Consider the following 19,999-nt stretch of genomic DNA (forward strand, 5'->3'; position numbering starts at 1 on the left):
GCCTCCCTCCCGCCCTCCCTCCCCCTCCCCCAAGACATGGCAACCTTTAACTAATAATTGTAAAAATTAAAGGGCAGTATAAATTAATCAGAAGAATTTATTTGTCTGTAGGTTATAAGTAAATAATCTTTTGCTACATGGGTCAAACAGCTTGTTTTGTGTGATGCTTGAATGGAGACTTTGGAAATCAGATTCCACACACTCTTTAACCTTGTGCAAAATTTAATGAAAAACAGAGTTACTACTGAATATACTGTTTTGCCAGCTCGACAAAAGATGTTAAATTCTGCATATTTTTGCATAATAAAGATGAGTGTTGACAGTGTAATGATCCATTTGGCACAGATAAAATCATGAATGATTTTAATAACTGTACAGCAATATTTGGAGTCACTATGAAATATAGATACTTCAACCAGAGACGGGCCTGCTGGCCTGGTATGAGGTGTCAGCTACTTTTATAACCTTAATTTTTCCAGGAGAGAAAAGATGAGAAATATAGGCTAGATGAGCCCTGAGGAGATGGGGAAACATTAGGGGACCTACAGAATGGAAGCGATCTGTTTTGAGATTTTCAGAGCAGTCCTTGTCCACAAGTTGAAGCTGATGGGTTTTGGCAATGCTTGTGTCTCCTTCCCTAGGCTGCACTACACTTTTATTATGTGTTGAAAAATGCATTTTATGGATATGGGGTGAGTCAAGGTAAAATGTAAGAATGATAGTCTGGTCCCAAGTTTGGCAGCTTGAAATGATTGTGTGATACACAAGAGCTGTAATTTCTCTTTTGGTTATTTGTTTTTTTTTTTTTTTTTTTTACAAGTTTTTTGTATTCATCCAGGCAATGTAGTTGCATTATTCCAAGTTGCACAGTGATTTAGGGAATTAATTTTCAAAATTAGTCCTGAAAATACATCTGCAGTCTTTCAAGCTTTCACACAAAATTATTTCGGAGTGTAATTCTGTCAAAAGTCTCTATTTATATTCCTGTCTCTTTGGTTATAATGCACTACATCTCTGTGTAAAGAAGGAGCAGTACAAGATGGAGGCTTCTGCCACAAGTAGTCAAGAATCACAGATTGAGTTGAAGAATCACAACTTTGATTGTGAGGCAAAGTTATTGTTAGAGTAATATCAGAGATAACCTTTAGTGGTCATTTCTGCATTTCAAAGAGAGAAAAGCACTTGACTACCAGCAAACATGTTTTCAAGATGGATGTGATATTAACCTGCTAGTTTCCTTCTGAGGTTCTCCCTTCTTACTAAGCTCTTATTTCTTCCTGGGGTGTTTTTGTTTTTCCCTGTTTGTCTTCATAAGGACTTAAGAGGACAGATTTGAAAAGTTACCAGGTGGCTTTTAAAAGCAGAGTTTCAGAAATACCTGGGCATCTGATTTCTAGCATTTTTATGGGGAGAAAACACATGGCATGCCCTTCCACAACTTTACCTGCCAGAATATTGTTGAAAACGTGACTCCCGGTAATTTTGAAAATGGTTTTGGCGTTGGGAGCCCAGGTTTTGGTGAATGTCCCTGGGGCTGTGCTACCAAGTCATTAAACCTGATTTTGTGGGAAATAAGCTAGTGTGTGGTAGATGGAAATCCACCTGGATATGGATGAACCAGGCTTTTTGAAATCCATGCAGAGATCACTGTAATCTTCTTAGCAGTAGAAAACCTAAAGGTGTTTAGGAAGGTTCTCTCCTTTTCTGGGCTACCAAATGTTATCTAATGAGCGTGTTTTGGTTAAGAGCAGAGCTCTGTGTTTGGCATAGGTTCACATAATAACTGTGGTGAGTCAAGATCCAATGTCTGGGGGTTGCCACAGGATGGGACAACCTCCGTGGATCTCCTGGCATGTGTCATTTGCAATCAGCCCAGTGTTGCTGGACAGCTACCTTTTTTTCTTAATTTTGAAAGCATAGCCCTAATGTAAGTTAAGTTGCAGTGTTTTCACTATGTTAAAATAATAAAAACTGTTGGTCACGAGGGAACAAGCAGTCATTTGCATTTCGGATATTTTAGAACCTTATTTAAAGAAGGGAGGTGAGAATTATTGTCTAATGTGCTGGTGATTTTTGTCATTATACACAAAATGAAGAATATCATTATTGTTGTCTTAAATGTCAGAGTTAAATGATTCTCTCTGATTTTTTTTTAAAATCTAGATAATGAAGTTAGTTAAAAAAAGCACCATATCTCATTGTTTTTCAGACCTCTGAAAAGTTTGGGGGGTGGGGAGGGGATGTGTTACACAAAAGGCAAAAGGCACACAGTTTTACCTTTTGAACAGACCTTGACGTTTATTTAAAATAAGCCTAATTTAATCGGTATTGTATTGCACACTGAAGATAATTTAGGCTAGTGTCAAGGACAAGTGTTATCTATTCCTTTGTTGTAGTGAGGTATTGAAATAATGAGTGGAACAGAAGGGAATCAGAAAATGTTTGAAGTTTTTCATCTGTGTCTCTAGATGGGTATTTTTAATCACATTCTCCTGGCTTTTGCATGCAAATTGCACTGAACAGCACACACTATATAAAATGAAGAGCTGTATTTTGCAAAGTCTATTTTCTTGAAGTTTAATAAGCTTGCAAAGATTGTCCTATGCTTTAACTAACTAGTTACCTTTTTGTACCTCAGCTGAAATTAAAATCTTAGAATTTAATGCTGCTGTTTTGATCCTGTAGCAGAGGAATGAAAAGCCTGGTCTTTTTTTTTTTTTGGTGGTTTTTGAAATAATTTTTTTCTTAGTACTCAATGACTGCAGCTCTCAATGACAGATGAGACAACTGTTAAGATTTAATACATTTTTATTTCAGCAATATATCTTGCTATGTGACACCAGCCCCTCTAATAACCCAGTGTCTGGATTACTTACTGCATAGCGTCACTGCTTAACTGCTGACCTCTGTGGCAGGAATAAAATACTGAACTCCTGTACGGTCTGAGCTTTTGACTTGGAAATCTGCAGACCTGCAGAGTCATCCCATACCACAAGCTCAGCTGCATGAAGTACAGTCAGGGTATCCTTTAGAGCCTTATGCTGTAAAAAGGCAGACTTTCATAGTGTGTCTAAAAGTGTGAAATTGTTTTGAGAGTAATACTAACACCATTGTCCTCAGTGTGGTTCGCATGTACTCATTTGTGCTGAGGAGTCAAAAATGCAGGAGATGAAATTGGCTTATTCACATGCTTAGATGTGCCCCAGCTACTTCCCAAGCACAGCACTCTCTCTTCTGAAACCATGTTTTCTTCATGCACCACTTTAAAGTCAGGATGGATATAATTTTTTTCGGTTTCTTTTCAAAATGAACTAAGGAGATACCATGGTAAATCACATATTGTAATAATTTTGCAGAGTATGTCCTTAGCCGTGAATAAGAGGACTGTTGGTACAAAAGGATTTTGGAAGAAATCTTTTCTGTATAAATTGAGGATTTAAGAAAATAACAGGGCAGCATATACAGAAAAGTATTATATATGCTTTCAAAGGAAGGGTTTGTGAAGAAACAACCCATCGAAAATATACCATGATAAAAACCATGTGATAGAAAAACTGTCCTATTTAGGACAGAGATATTTTCTCCAGCTGTTCTTATAGCCCAAACAAGCATGGATTTAAGCATTTTTGTACTTGTGATATGGAGGGCTTGTAACAATTGTGGGAAGCAAACGTCTCTCTAAGCATAGTATCTTAACTTTTGCTGAGAAGCATAAAAGAAAAACAAAATTGTTTGAAAGAAATTGGGGTGATGTTCTCTCTTCTTGCACTCTTAACCATAGTTCCATTTTGAGTTGGAAGCTGGGAAGTGTCTTTACCCCATAATCTTAACCAAACCAAAAGATGTGCCTGCAGCATTTCTCGTGTTTGGGCTCCCATGGCTGACTCCATCCTTGGCTGGATCAGGTGCAGTGATGGCACTGCCCACCCTTTCAGCAGGGTTTATCCTGGCAGCTCTGGGTACCAGTGCTGATGAATGTGTTCACTGGGAAGGCTGGGATCAGTAGCTGATTGCAAGAGCTTGTGCAGCATTCCTTAGCATGGTTCCAGTTAACAGCAGAAATGCAGCATTCAGAAGCATGATTTAATGTAACAAACCGTGGCTTCTCGAGCTGTTCCTGGCCAGCTGCGCATGCCCTGCTGAACATGCTGAACAGAAACTCACCTCCTGGCTCCATTGTCCTTCTGTCTGCTCTACCAGCCTCATGAAATGTGGGGTGTTTCTGCATTTCGGGGTTGTCTGTCTGTAAGAGCTGACCAGTGTGGATGCTTTTGGATGTTAGTTACATATGAAGGCCAAGATCCAGCCCTGGTGTTGGACTTGCTGTGTCCCTGCAGTAGGTTTAGCTAGGTAAGCATGTCAGAAGGGCTTTGCTGGATAATCTGTGTGTGCTCTGTCTGTCCTTGTGTCTGTCTGTCAGTTTGTACGTGTGGGCTGGCGGTTCAGCTCTCGCACAGTGTATTGTATGTAGAAGTGGTGTCTGGTACAGTCAGGGGCTGAGGTCATGGAGAATCAAATCCAGCCAACCAAGCAGGCAGCTCAGTGTCAGCTACTGCTAATAGTCCTTGTAATAATTCTAACTCTGTTCAGTTATTGTCTTATTTCTTTGTCTAAGCCTCAGCCTGATTTACACCACGGAGGTCAGGTCAAGAGCAATTCAGACAGAATATACACAAATGACTTTTCCAGGGTGCCATGGTTGTGCTTGCTTTTAGACTGTTCCTCAGGAAGAAGGGGGAGAAGAGAAAAAAATCTTTTAAATATGCATAATCTGAAATTAATATTTTAAATATTTTAACATTTTAAAAATATTTGAAATATTTTTAATAGCATGGGAACTTACAGGATAGTACCTAAAACTGCATTTAATTCCTACTGGGAGAGGATTAGATTGCAATTTAATATTGATTCTAGAATTTCTCAGATCAAAGTGCCATGGGAAATGAATAATCTAAAGCGATGTTTTAATAAAAAGCTTGTATATTTACTTCAGAATAATTTCTTGGATGTAAAGAATCGTGAAAGCAGAAGATTTTAAAGCTACCTGTAAAATTAAAGTGTCCTTCAAATCAATAGATGAGTTTTGATTTTGCAGATATGATTTAACCTGGTGTGTTATGTTGAGCTTTGAAAGCGAGGGGTGCTTACTTAGTCAGCACATTTGGGAACAACTTTATCTGAGACCTGTGATGTATTTTCCAGCACTGGTTATTTTATCTCATGGGGTTTTGAGGGGGTGGATTATGTTCAGCATAGGTAAATGTGGAGTCCTGCATGTGGGCTGGAATAACCCTTCTCAGCAGTGTGGGCTGGGAGGCTGCTTCCTCTGGGGACAGACCTGGTGGAGAACCCGAAGGATGTGTGTCAGCAGTGCCCTTGGGGTAAAGATGACCAGCTCCACCCTGGGCTGTATGAGCAATCTGTAGCCAGCACGTTTAGGGAAGTGATTCGGCTGGTCCTGATCTGGCAATGTGCACTCACAGCCCAGAAAGCCAACTGTATCCTGGGCTGCATCCAAAGCCCTGTGGGCAGCACAGCGAGGGAAGGGATTCTGCCCCTCTGCTCTGATGAGATCCGTCTGCAGTGCTGCATCCAGCTCTGGGGTCCCGGCACAGGAAGGGCTTTGACGTGTTGGAGTGACACCACCAGGATGATGGAGCACTTCTCCTATGAGCAGAGTCTGACAGAATTGGGATTATTCAGCCTGGAGAAGAGAAGGCTTGAGAGTCATCTAATTGCAGCCTTCCAGTACCTGAAGGGAACCCACAAGAAAGAGGGAGAAGGATTTTTTACAAGGACATGCAGTTACAGGGCAAGGGGGAATGGATTGAAACTAAGTTCAAATTACATATTAGAAAAAAATTCTTTACTTTGAGGGTGGTCAGGCACTGGAGCAGGTTTCCCGGGGAAGTTATGAATGCCCCATCCCTGGGGGTGTTCAAGGCCAGGTTGGATGGAGCTCTAATGAAGGATGCTCCCCATGGCAGGGGGTTGGGAACTGCGTGATCTCTAAGGTCCTTTTTAACCCAAATCATCCTGTGATTCTGTGATTATTTCTCTCTCCTTCTGGAATATTTTGGGCTTCTGAATACAAGGAAGACATTACATTGATGGCCCAGCCAGAGGCCACCAGGGTGTCACAGGGCAGAGGGACCTTTAGGGGTGCTCTGTGGCCGTGTGGCTCCCTAAGGCAGAAGAGCCTTGATGTAACTGCTCTCTGTCAGGGATGGTGAAGATGGAACTGGACTTTTCTCTGATTACACTCATCTGTTCATTCACAAGCAACTTGTGTTTTGGGATGTTATGGAGTCTGAGGTGCCATTAGCTGAAATTTGATTTACTGCTGGGCCTTATTAAACAACTACTCCTTAGTTCTGCATTGTAACATGGACTGAGTAATACACAGACTGCTTTGGGTATAAGTGGTTTTTGCCAACCCTCAGGAGCTGCTAGAGAGCTGTGCTTGTATTCTCTTGCAATCTCCCTCAGCTGTGCTGGTTGCACAGGATATGTGTAGTCAGTTCTGCTGGTGCCTTCCTAGTTCACTGTACAGTCTTGCTTGAGACTGGAAATGCTTTTTGCATGGAAAGGATGCCAGTGATGTGCATGTTTATATTTTTTGCCAGCCTTCTCCATGTTCTCTTCCCAGGCACTTGCTGCACGTCTGAAAGCGTATGGCCGTGCTGTGAGAGGGGTTGAATCTCCCTCCTCAGCAGCCCATGGCTGTCACAGTGAGTGCAGACAGAGACCTACACAGTGGGACTGCGGGACAGGGCTGGGCTTAACCCTCTGGCTTTGGAGGTTAAAGGAAATGCTTGAAGTAGCTACTGTAGGGGAAGACATTTTCACAAGGCTTATTTAGATTTTATAGTCTTATTTGAACCATCAAAATCTATTTTCAAGGACCCTAAGTCCCCTGAGAAAAGGTTCAGTTATTGAGCATAAAGTGAGAACCAGAATCTTGGCAGCATTTGTGCCTCACCAGAGGTGTGTGGTTGAGCTGCTCCATCACTTGGAGCTGTCTCACAAGGTCTATGCTCTTTGTTCTCCTGGAGCCAGAAAAATGACATCTCTTGTGAAAGGCAGTTTTGTCCATGGATGGCCATGCTGCAGGAGAAGCTGTGCAGCATAAATGCCAGAAACCATAGCAGCTGTGAAAGGGAGCACCACATCTGGGAGTTGTATAGACCAGGAGGGGAAGTGCAGGGTTCAGCCAGGGGAATCCAGACACTTTGGGTTGCTCAGCAGAATAACTACTGAGAAATTGGCCGCTGAGCAGCCAGAACAAATTAGGAATGTTCTTGTAGGGATGTATCTCCAAAGTGTCCTGGTGAGAAGAAACCAGATATTTAAAATGGCTCCTAATAATCTAAAAAGGTGAGTGATTCTAGTTTCACTCAGTGTTAAAAAGAGTGGATAGGAAGTGTGGAGACTCTGTGAAACCCAGAGGGTATGAAAACCAGAGGATCATTTGCTGTCTTTCCAACAGGAGAATGGAGCTATAATCCTCACTGATATTAAAATAAATCTGAAATCATTGCTGGTGCCTGCACATGAGCCAGTATCATATTCAGCAATAAATATCACTGAAGAATTAGCAAATTTTGGGCCGGTACCCAGGAATATGCCATATTCAAGGGATTTTTTTGACAATTTTGTCATAATGGTAGAAAAATACAGCAGAAGTTTCTGGCTTTGTGAATTTCTTTGGAGTGGAGGATTTCTGGTTCTGTGGTTTGGTGCTGAGGAGAGATGACCTGATCAGACCATTTGATAATGATGATTGGTTTATATGATAGTAATACTTAATGAAAATGTAAACAGCCATTGCTGGTGGAAATAGTTTTTTATTCCAGTTAATTAACATTCAAGTGCTTAATCTAGTCTATTAATTAAGACTGCATATGTGTTTACTAATTTTTAGTTACTTTAGAATAGACGGAAATTGTAATAATTAATGTTGGAATGCAGACTGCTGCTGCTGTGTCAATATTAAAATAAATCAATCTTCTTGCCTTTTATTTATTTAAGTAAATATAACCTGGTTAGCATCATGTGTTGAGTCCCAGCAGCTCATCCTGTCTTTTAGAAAGAACAAGACATTGGATTGTAATTTATTCAGTACACCCTGGTGTTATAGAGGGCTGAATGCAGTAATAGGCTGGAATGCCTTCCTCCTAGCCCAGATCCAAAGGTGCCTCAGTAAAGATTTGTTTTGATATCTCAGGCTGTGAAATTATTTCTTTATAAGGCATTTGCTTGATTAAGCTAACATATTTAGCAAAAAAAAAATAAAAATGTTACTCTCCCTTCATTATCTGTCTGCTATGGAAAGACTCTTTTATCAGTCAAAAGAGAAGAGCATCAAGCTACTGGTTTTAAACTGTACTCCTGTATTTTTTTGTCTTCAGAGGATAAGGATGGCAATAAAAAAATCCCTTACACCTCTTGAAATATACTAGCAATCACAAGTGTGCTTTTTACAGCTGGGATAATTGTTGAGTTTTACTGCAGTTTAGTATTTCTAAAAAGAGAAAAACTGTTGGTCAAACACTGAATGCTGTTGCTTTTAAAAATAATTGTATTTTTTGTTGATAATTCACACAAAATTACATGCATTTCTTGCTGTGGTGTTTAAAAAGTATTTTAGTTTATGCAGTTAACCATTTGAAGACTTACTCTATTTCCATTGCTGCAATGGGATTAACATTTCGTAAGTTATGATCCAAACAAAGCTGCTATTTTTATATCTGAATGTGTTAATGAATATTTGAAACTTATTTTTTCTTGAAAAAGTTGTATACACATACATTGGGGACCAAAATCTTACATTGTTCAAACTGATGACACTTCCTGTGCCATCTTACTGTGATAAATGGTGATAATAAAGCCTCTCACCTTTTTGTTGCTTTTGCCATATTATAAGAAATGTAAGCATGCCAATCTAAATTAAGCCTATCATTTATTAAATTTCTTTTGGGATGACAAGATGGTTTTTTACTTGATTTTATTTCCTACTTGCAGATTTTTAGTTCAGTGATTGGGAAATGCAGAGTCCTGTTGCCTTGGGTGATTAAAACTACTGTAACCTATTAAGCATATTCTCTTTGATGCATTCAAGTTGAAGTCCCGTGGAACATGGGGTGGATTAAATATATTATTATTATTTATTAGCTGTTGTTGATATGATATTTGGTCTTTGGTGTGGGTTTGTCTTCTTACAGAAAAATAAAATTAAACTAAATGGCAGCAGTACTCACTGAATTTTGGTGGAAGTTCGTTTAAAGAGCTGATAGTGGTCTAATATTGACCAGCGAAGCTATTTTCTTTATTAATGCATTACTGTGGTTTGTTCAGTCCTGCTGTTCATTTCTGCATGAGTGGATGTTATGATGACTTTCTCAGGTCAATGCAGGTGATGAGATCTAAAACTGAAGGACAGAGAACAGGCAGCGCAGCTCATCTCGGGTGTTGGAAATAATAGAGGGATTCTCAAAAGATCAGGGAACTTTATTTCTTATTAAAGAAGAAAAAGATCCATATGGAACCAGTCTCCTGACAGTAAAGATGTTTCCAGAAAAGGTAGTTATCTTCATTTTCTGCTGTTTTTGTAAATCTGACATCTAAAGCCCAGCAAAATACCATAGGCTTACCGTTGACTTTAAGGCTGATTAAAGCCGGTCTAGTTAATGGTGTGCTCCATTCTTTGCCAAATTAAAAACACCTATTTGGCCTTTAAATATGACTCATCAAGAGACCTTTTCCCTGGCACAGAGCAGTGTTTATGGCTGTGGATTCCTGCAGCAAAGGATTCTTCATAGCTCCAGTGACCTACTCCTGTGGTTCCTTCCACGTTACATAAGGTGTCTCTGGAAGTTTTTTGTTTTGTTTCTTGTTCTTGCAAAGACAGTAGTCAAGATGTGATCTCTGGCTCTCCAGCAGTACAATTCCTCTCCTTGAAAAATCTCTTTTGATTTAAATAAAGGGTGTTTGAAGGGTCATGTAAAATCAAGGGTCTCTGAAGAAATCAGAAATAAATGCTCCACGTCATAATATAGCGCAAGATGTTTTGGCTGTCCTTGTTTCCCATGAACTCATGATCTTGCAGAATGGCATGCCAGGGTCTGGAAATTAAGATTCGAGAGTGTTCGTTTGCATTAAGTCTTCCAGTCCCAAAGACTTTCTAGCTTATTATGAGGACTGAGTTATTGTAGTCCAGATGGCTACTGCACCATTGTAGTGCTGTTTCACAATGAACTTCCTAACCTGTGTTCCTAATGCTAATTAAATTTGGGTAAGACTAACATGGCTTGTGTATCTTCACGCTAAAAAAATGTTACAACTTGGTATGCCTTTTAATGGAACTGAAGCCTTTTGAAGGTTTGATGCTGTCAAAACTGTGAATACCTGAAAAAAACCTGATAAGATCAAGAGCTAAGCTTGAAATAAGAAACATTCATTTTTAGATGTTCTGAAGTTATAGGTTGTAGACTGTCTGAAACAGGCAAAAAGCTGGAGGCAACTTACAGTAGGAGATAACATATAGAGATTTATATGCACATACCTTTTTGCATATATATACTATCTATAAAATACTTGCAGCTGCATGCATCGAATAATATTTTTCAATCAGTCTCAAAGGAACAGAATGTAATTGGGGGATTTATCTTGATACATGACATGTGAAGGACAAAAAGATTTGATGTTTCATGCTAGGATTCTGAAATGCTTTGTTTGTCTTTTGTTGGAATATCTTACAGACCTTCACTTGTGGATTAATTTATTTTCAGTTGCTGGAGATTGGTAATTAGCTTGCTATAAAACAGTAAGAGAGTTATGAGTAAAGTTTTAGAAGCATATTTTTGTAAGCATTGATATTTCACATTGTGTTAGAAAATTAAATTTCCAATACTCTTGAGCTACTGACATTTTGGTGTTGTCACATCTCTTTTGTTTGTAGATTTCTCAAGCATAAAATAATGACTTTTATGGTAAAAACATGTTCCAGCTGTCTGCAGCTGCAGTCTGGTTTTCCTGCTGCTACCTACCTTTCAGCTACCACTGGAGAGAGCATGGATTCTTTATCCATTACCAGTTTCTTCTTTCTGTTTTTTGCATGCTTGAGCCTAAATTTTGCATTAGATATGGAATTATTGGCAGAAGTTTGCTGCTCTCTGTAGTTTCAAAATGACTGGTGAAAAAGAGTAAATGCCTGACAGTCCTTTCAAAAGCTGAATTCCCAAATGGTTTCCACTTGGGCTTAGAGTTGCATTTTAAATTTTTTTTATTGATGCTTATGTAAGTTAAATTTGAGGAAAGGGACTATTATTAAAATCTTTTGGCTAAGATGATGTTGAAATTGCTTTAAAAAAAAGAGAAAATGACCTCTGATGCCTTTGGGTTACATAATGTTTTATCTTTGTTGCTAACAGAATAAACAATTTGCAGAGACCAGCATAGGTTTAAGTTGATTTGCTCCATTTACCCTACCAATTTGGACAGAAGAATGTAATGCTTTCTTGGAAATGTCTTTCAAATATTGTATTATACATTAATTTGCAGGCTGCAGAATGCTGCTATCCATAACACTTTTTTCTCTGTCTGAAAATTAAGTTCTAAAATGAAATGTGTATAAGAGCTAGCGTTATCTCTTTCAGTATGTTGCAAAAGATAAATTGGGATAAATTATTTCTTTCAAATAAGTGTATGTAGTAATATACAGTGGAAAAAATATCTCTGGTTTATCAAAATCACCGTGATGTTTTCCTATTTTTCTTGCAGTGGTGAACACAGATTTTTAAGTATTTAATAAATTAATGACTTGGCAAAGTTCTAAATGGGACTTGAGATTTCAAACTTGTCTTGGAGAAGTTGATGGCTAACAGATACAGAGTATTTCCATAAATCTAACTAAAGAAATTTTGGAAGAGAAGCCCACAACTTAAGTCATAATAATAGATGGCAGATTAATAAATGATGGCTGGTTGTGATTATAACACTTAATTGGCTTTGCATTTTGTCTGTAGCTTTCAGTGTGTATAAACATGACTTCTACTTGAACGTTGTTATTCTGTATAACTGTGGTTTTGCTCATGATTTGACTCTGTAGTAATGATGTGTATAGAGGTATCTAAACACAGATACCGACTTCCAGTGCACAGGCATCATTCCACACTCAGATAGTTTTCTGTATTTCTGGGTAAGATGAAGTGGTTTCCTCAGGAAGGTGCAACCCTTGCTTTCCTGCCTTGGTGCCATTCTTTCTGTGGCTCACAGTGATGAGTTTCATGTCCCATCACAGCTGTTGACCCTTTGTAGGATCCAATTAGTGCCTCCCTTTCTTGGACTGATGATGTTGTGATCTAGGCATTGATTGGAGTCTCTGCTGATAGACACTGCTTGCTCTTTGGTGGGAAGAAGTGTTGAAATGCTGATCTGCAATGGCACTTTGATGGTGTTGAGGGTCTTTTTTAACAGTAGATTAAATTGTCATTTGCAGCTCGTGGCTGTGTTTGATGAGCAAGATCCACACCATGGGGGTGATGGCACCAGCGCCAGCTCGACAGGCACACAGAGCCCGGAGATTTTTGGCAGTGAGCTTGGCTCCAACGCGGCATCGGCCTTTCAGCCTTACCAAGCAACAAGTGAAATTGAGGTCACGCCGTCAGTCCTTCGTGCAAGTGAGTAAATGTTCTCAGTATCTCAATGTGTTTTGTCTAAATTTACAAAGATGCCAAGTGCTGTTACCCATCGCTGCTGGGAAAAATGATTCATTATCTGTCCTCATCGAAAGCTGATCAGAAGTGAGAAACTGCGTAAATGCTTCTTGCGTGCAAGTAAACAAACCTGTTCTGTTTTAATAAATTATTTATAAATTGCTTTTAGGAGCCATAAGCTCCTTCTATGCTGCCAGTTTAAAATTGTCCTCACACTGAAAATCACAGCAATATCTCCAAATGTAGTTGCTGCACAGTGTAATTTTCGGTTTGCCAGTTTTGTTCCATTTAATGAACAAAATGGTAAAAAGAAACTAAAGATAGGAGCACTTTCTACTTAACCTGTCAGTGTTGCTAGGTTATGCTGTCACCTTTCCATAAAAACACCTGCTAAAATATGCATTTACTGTGTTGCAAAAATACACTTTAAAAAGCAGAAACTACATCCAGAAACATCCCTTTATTTTGTTTATTTCAATGTGATGAACTTTTGTTGGAAAACCACATAGCAGGAATTGCTTTTTGCATTTCTTGCTCAGGCAGGTTCTTTGAATACATGAACTTATTAAGAAGAAAAATTATGGAATGTAATTTACTGTGTAATTTTCATTGCTGTTAAAAGTACCATGCAAACAAGACAATGTGGATAAGGCATTGTGTCCTTTTATGTGCAGTGTCTATAATTTTGAACTTTTGAGATAGGGACTCCACTCCAGAAGATTCTTAGCAGAAGTTAGTATTATCAGTCCTTTGATATTTTACAGATACATTGTTTAAAATAACCATGTGTAATTTCCAAAAGACTGATTTTGTATAGGTGTTTTATTAATAGATAAAATCTATGTTTAAGCAGTCAGGTAAAATGCAAATGGAAAAGTTACCACTCTGTTAAGTTTGAGGGGTTTTGTACCAGAATGTTTTCTGTACACTTGAGGGAATAGCATTTAATAATTAGCTTACCTAGAGCTGAATGTGTGTCTTTTTAAGCTATAACTGTGTTTCATTGCAACACAGAATTAAATTAGGGAAGGATTAATGGCAGAATAAAGAAGTATCCTGGAATTTCAGGATCCTTCCATCTTGCTGTCACTAGAGTATGTCACTGCTAAATGCACATCTCATTTCCATGTATAAGCCAAAAAACTGTCCCCTTGTTTCTCAGCTTAGCAGGGGTTAGAGCAGGCAAATGCATACACATTTTCTCCTTAGTGTGATTATCTGGTATATTATACAGTACATGAATTTTAGTGCATCAAAATCATATAGTACAGATAAAACTCAGTGATATATTGGACAGCTCACTTATCTTTGGTGTCATTCTGGAAAATACATGGAGCACTTGGCTAGTTCACTGATTGCTAAGATGACCAAAAAGGGATTTGAGACCCTGCAATACAAAGGTCTTTAGAAATACAGAAGACTGTAGAAACATGGACAAATAAACTGTGTGAAACAATTTGTAATAAATATGTTATCAGAAATGTTCTCCTATCTATCTAATTAATTTTTAAAAATGTTGACAGATATGTTTTGGTTTTAAATGTTGAAACCACAAGCTTGGAATCCCAGTGCAGTAATATTATCCCATATTAACCATACCTATTTCAGGAATTTCATTTAAATATACATTGACAATGGAAATACTATCCTTATTGTTGTTCCTTTATAACTTGTGAAGTGAAGCATAGCATACAAATGGTATTCTCAGTATTTCAAATAATTATCTTCTTACTGTGTAAGTTCTATTCAGCAAATAAAACCCATCCAGTTTTGTGGTAGATGCAGATCCTGATTATTACATGTTGACAAGGTCATATATCTATTAATTGGATTGGAGATGGGATACAAAATTGCTGTAATTATTGTAATTTTCCAGCTAATTGCAGGGTTGGCGGTGAATATTTTACTTCTAACAAATGAAAAACAGTATTCCGTCTGAAATTGGTTTATAGCATTTGAGACATTTTGTTTTATGTCTCTGGTGCTTTTTGCTGGCGCGGTGGGCTCTGCTGTGCGGCCGTTCCTGCGCGGTTCTGTGCCCTCGTGCTGCTGCTCACCTGCACCCTCTGCTCCCAGGCAGCAGCTCCCTGCGTTAGGCTGGGGCTCAAAGCCTGCTGAGATCCTCCTCTCTTTGTTCTGGTTGCCATGCTACCCCTTCTGTTTGTTTATAGATCACACCATCGCTCCTCTCCCAGCAAGGGAAAGGTTAGCTAGATCAGATCCAGCTGGAAAAGTAATATTCATCTGGAGTTCCTCTTTTCCCATGCACAAACACAGCCTGTACTTTGCATACTGGGGAAGGGGGTGTGTGTGTCAAATCCCAGCTTCCCATATAAACATGGAAACAAAAATGAGGCTGGCCCATACCCCCTGTGTTGTTTTGCACTGTAATTCAAAAAAATGTAATTCATTCATACAAGCATTTCATTTATTTATGTTTCTTATCTAGCTCTTTCTTTTTTTCTGCTTTTCTGTTACCCAAGTTAAACTCCTTATTGCATTTCATCACTTCAGCTGCATCTTTTTTCTAAGCATACAGTACACAAGGCACTTTTTGTGTTGTGCCTGCATGTTTTCTGGGAAGAGGTTGGAAGCTCTCTGCAGAAGATTGTTAAAGCAGACTGATGTTTATTCCCTGCTGAAATATAAACTGGAGGCGCAGGTGAAAATTGCCAAACCTAATGAGCAATTTGGCAGATAAGACAGGATGTCAGGCAGTGACAGTTCAGCAGCGGGTGCACTGCCTGTGAACCAAGTTGTTTGTTTCACAGTACTGCATTTAAATATTGTAAATAAAATCCCTTTTCAGCTTCATGAGATATTGTGAAAAGGGTCATCTCTTTGTCTTGGTTTCCTTTAAAATTATTTAGCTTGTTCAACAACTAAGACCACCCTTGGTTATTTGTCTTGGTGTGATTATGTGTAACAAGTCTCTGAATATTTCAGCAGTTACAGTGAAAAAAACAGTTTTCATGCATAACATTATTTGGAAAACATTATAAGAGAGGTAGAGAGGTTTGGAAAGCTGATGTTTTTTCCCTTAAGGGAAATAAGGGGCTTAGAGAGTCTCTTTTTTCTTCAGCTGTTAATGGAAGGGTATTGAGAAAATGAAGCCAGATTCTTCTCACATAGGCACATTATTGCTGGAGACAGCAAGCACAGCTTCTGACAAGGACAATGCCAGTTAGAAATAAGGAAAACCATTCTCACCTGGAAAGCCAAACAAGCTTCTTAGAGAAATTGTGGCATCTCCATGTGCTCGGAGATGGACAGAACTTGACTGAACATGGCCCTGAACAGCCTGCTCCACCTGGTCCTTTCTTTGTGTGGACTGATTAAACCAAATAGCCCTCAGAGATCTCACCCAACCTTTGTAATTCCATAATTACAAATACAATTAGTAAAAGTGAACTATTTACTTCTTGAAACTATTGCTTGTAAAAGTGAATGATGTCCACAGTGACATATTTAGCAGACAGGTGTACAAGCATATTGCGCATGTAGAGCTTTCCACCTGGGTTTGTATGGTACAGCTTTGTGCCAGTGTGACACAAAGCAGCTGCCTGTGCATTTTAGAAGACTGCTGCTTTTGTTTTCAGGATGTCTTGTAGGTACTTCAGTTCCTTAAAGAGGAGATTTGGGATAATTGTAAGGTTCTCCTAAAGGCTGGAGGGTCAGTATCTCCCAGAACACTGGCCAGAGAGCCTAAGAAATTGCTAAGAGCTGGCTGGAATTGCACTCCAGTGAATTATATGCTCAGGTGGTCTGTATCATATATTTTAGCAGGACTCTCAGCATCAATTTTGTATTCTGATCACAGAACCAGACCATGAAAAAAAAAGTCTAGATGAGAATATTTTGAAGTGAGTGCACAGCTGGCTCTGAAGATGTACTAGAAGTGCAGAGAAGCAAAGAAATTACTGCAGCTTCACATCATTGTTTATCCAGCAGCGTGGCTGTTGCTTTAAGGTTCCCTGTGTGCAAGTGTGCTCTTACCCTGCAATCAGCACAAGTTTATTCCTCACAGGTAAGAGCATGCATGCAGACTTTGACTGGGAATTCATTGCTATAATAAAGTTCCTGACCTTGCTTGCCTTTGAATTTGTGTCTCTTTCTCTGCTCTCTGAGTAGTTTTTCGTTGTTCACTGACAAATTAGTAGGACATATCAAGTCCCTGAGGACTCTCAGTTTAAGGACTGTTTAGTATTTTAATAAATCTGAACTGGAATATAAAGTACTGCATAAAAAGCTAAGATGGAGTTTTAGGCACAATGTTTCAGTTCAGCATTGACTTTTGATACATTTATTAACTGTTTTGAAATCAGTGAGATGAGCCCAGCCAATGCATCTAAGAAGGAAAAGGTAATTTGCAGGGCAATACTAATGAACAGCAAAGTCCACACTACTGTTGGAAGGATCCTGGCAATATGGTGCACTGTTACACTGCAATCAGGCATTATGCTCTTCCATCAAAAGACCAAAAGAAAATGCGGCTGTGGGCTCGCTGTTGTGAACAGGAAGCCTTCAGCTGGAGTGACCAGTTGTGGTGCCAGCCATGGAGAAATTCTGAACGAGTTGGAGAGAGTCAAAAGAGAGCAACAAGAATAAGTTGCTTTGGTGACTATGATGAATTGGTAGGACTGGTTTATTTAGTTAAGGAAAGATAAATACTGGTAGGATCCAAGTCCTCAAATGTGTTGATATTTTTCTCGTTCTTCATGTCTAATAAGAGAAGAGAGTTGGCATTTCCTGGGCAAAAGCCATTTTTTGTAACCCATAGGGCTAAAAAGATGTTTACACCTCATTTAGCAAGGCAGTATTTGTGGGAATGGTTCAGAGGCAGGTTCTGCATGCTGCTGGGCACTGTCCTCACTGTGCTCTGAGGCAGGAGGGCTGCTGGGGGCAGTCTGTCCTGTTCCTGGCTAAGCCATCGGGTTGTTTGGTGCCCCCAGGTGACCCATTTCTTGTGTCCCTCGTTACAATGTGTATGTCTTTGCATCTCAGATTTGAGTGTTCGAAAAATCCAGTGCTAAGCAAATCCTTTAAAGATGGGAGTGCATAAGTGTGTGAATATCAAGTACTTTAAAAATGTTTTAAATATGTCACTTCACTGATTTGATATAATGTTTATCTAGAGTCCCAAATGTATATTCTGAGAATTATTATGTAAGTATTTATAAGGTAAGAGCTTTGGTTTCATGATTTGGAGCACTCCATGTTAGTGTGTTGGCAAAGAACTGCAGAGGTGAGTTTATATTTGTTCTGGTCTCAAAAGTGATGATTGTTTCAGCGCTCCTTCCCATGTATGGCTACTAGAAACTTTTTCATTCTTGTTTATGTCTCCTTGACTCCTAATTCAACTCTGAGTCATCTTTATATATGGAAATAAAGATATTTTCAAATGTTGAAGAACTAAGGAATCAAGAGATTAGAAATGGAGGAAGAGAAAGACGAGTTCATCAAAGCCCAGATGTTAGGATCTTTATCAGATCGAGTTATCTCTAGGATTAAATAGCTGAATACAAAATGTAGAGAAAATCATCCACATTTATTATGAAAGTTTAGGGCTTTACAGACAGCGCATGCTGAAGTCAGGGGGAGGTTTTCTACTCTCTGTGTTGAGTTTTGGATCAGCTCAGCTATCCACAGTCTATCTCCTTGGTCACCTTCACTGATGTTCAGATGCCTGTCGTTCCAGTGAAGTTCCAGGAATGAAATACAAAGGATTTCCAAACCATCATTCCCACTGTTACTCCCTTGTCAGGTTCTCCTAGGTTTCTTTTACTGTCTGAATAATACAAAAAGAACCTTGAACCGAGGCTTACATCTCCACTGTTAGCATCTGAATAAGGAAGGTTTCTCATGCATTAGAGTTTGGGAAGATTTAGCAGAGTCTGTTTCCTCACCTTCTGGTACTCTCACCATTCAGGAATTCTTATCACATTTTATCCCTAAAACTCTCTGAGGGATATGATTGTTTAAAAGCCAGAGTTATTGAATCAAAAAATCAGTACCAGGTGCTGCTTTCTTCCATGAGGCTAAATTTGATCTTTATACAGCACAGTTCTGACTTGAGTGCTCTCCAGTTGGTGTTTTCTCCAAGCATAGTGCTCTGCTGTTAATTTGAGATTGTTGAGCAGTTTAAAAACCATGTGTTTTTGATGAGATTGTGACACGTTTGTAAAAACAAATGGATTTTAAACTGCTTAAGTTTCTAAATTAACCTTTAATATCTTCAATCTTCTTGGTATACCAGCAAGCAAAATACCGTTGCTCCTAGTAGGATTAAAAAACATCCCTGAAACCAATAAAGTGAAAAAAAATTAGAACTTACTGATTCTCCGAGGAAACCTGAGTAATTGTGGTGCATTTCAAGATGTTACTCCATATGGTGAGGACTTCTATCTACAATTACTAATAACAAGAATAATAAAAACACAGTACTGTATCTGATAGCTGGTTAGAGGTATCAGGTAGCTAGAGAATATAGTACAAGAGGGATAATAAGGAAGGGTTATGAAGATGTAAGTATTGAATTTGAACAGTTTAAGAAGTCAGGTTTGGTTATTAGTCTAAATTTGACATCTTAAATAGATTTAATGATCACTTGAACAACAAGCTATTATGGAAATCAGAGCTGTATTCTCAGAATATTTCAACACTCACATGGTGGTTGTTGGGTTTTATTTTCCCTTTCTTTAAATGAAAGGCAACTTTTTCCTTAATGAACTCTGTTTTTATTTATGCAAAAACATGATACCATTTTATCCAATCAAATGTTGCAGTGTAGCTGCTCAAGTCTGTCATTTTGTGGTATCATGGGTTTAATAGCATTGAGATAAAACTACATGTTTATTTAAAGAGTTTATCATCACACATATCAATAAGTATTATATCTGTAAGTGTAATAACTCTTAAAATAGATACTTTCTTGATTGCTTCTCTGTTTCTTGTAATTTCATTAGAAGCAAATGAGGAGTACAGTGAAGGCAAAGGAACATGAATCTAAAATGAGTAGGGAATGCTTTCTCACAATACAGACAACCATCCTGTGAAATTTTTTACTCTATGAAGGCATATGTACGAATTACATTTTTTTGCCCGACAGTTTCTTAAAACCTTATGCAGTATTTATAGATACTTGTTCTGAAATGTGATAAAACAGTATGCTTCAAGGCATCCTTAAGATCCAGAGCCGCTATTCTGCAACAGTAACTGGCATCCCAGTCGTGTTTTGCTTTGCTTTGAGGCAGCAGGAATGTGTCTTTGAAGGGGCATGGGGC

General features: G+C 38.7%; 1 protein-coding gene across 14 annotated transcripts in view; it reads left to right on the top strand.

Moving 5' to 3' along the window:
• The window catches only part of PARD3 (par-3 family cell polarity regulator), a 444,410-nt gene that overhangs the window by 138,299 nt on the left and 286,112 nt on the right, over positions 1-19,999 (top strand). For all 14 annotated transcript variants that reach the window (XM_041487469.1, XM_041487512.1, XM_041487496.1 and 11 more), the window contains exon 3: positions 12,500-12,680. In XM_041487469.1, the coding sequence (XP_041343403.1) occupies positions 12,500-12,680 (181 nt within the window). The remainder of the gene's footprint in view (positions 1-12,499; positions 12,681-19,999) is intronic.

This window comes from Pyrgilauda ruficollis, unplaced genomic scaffold (assembly GCF_017590135.1).
Source record: "Pyrgilauda ruficollis isolate IOZ18807 unplaced genomic scaffold, ASM1759013v1 scaffold12, whole genome shotgun sequence".
NCBI classification, from domain to species: Eukaryota; Metazoa; Chordata; class Aves; order Passeriformes; family Passeridae; genus Pyrgilauda; species Pyrgilauda ruficollis.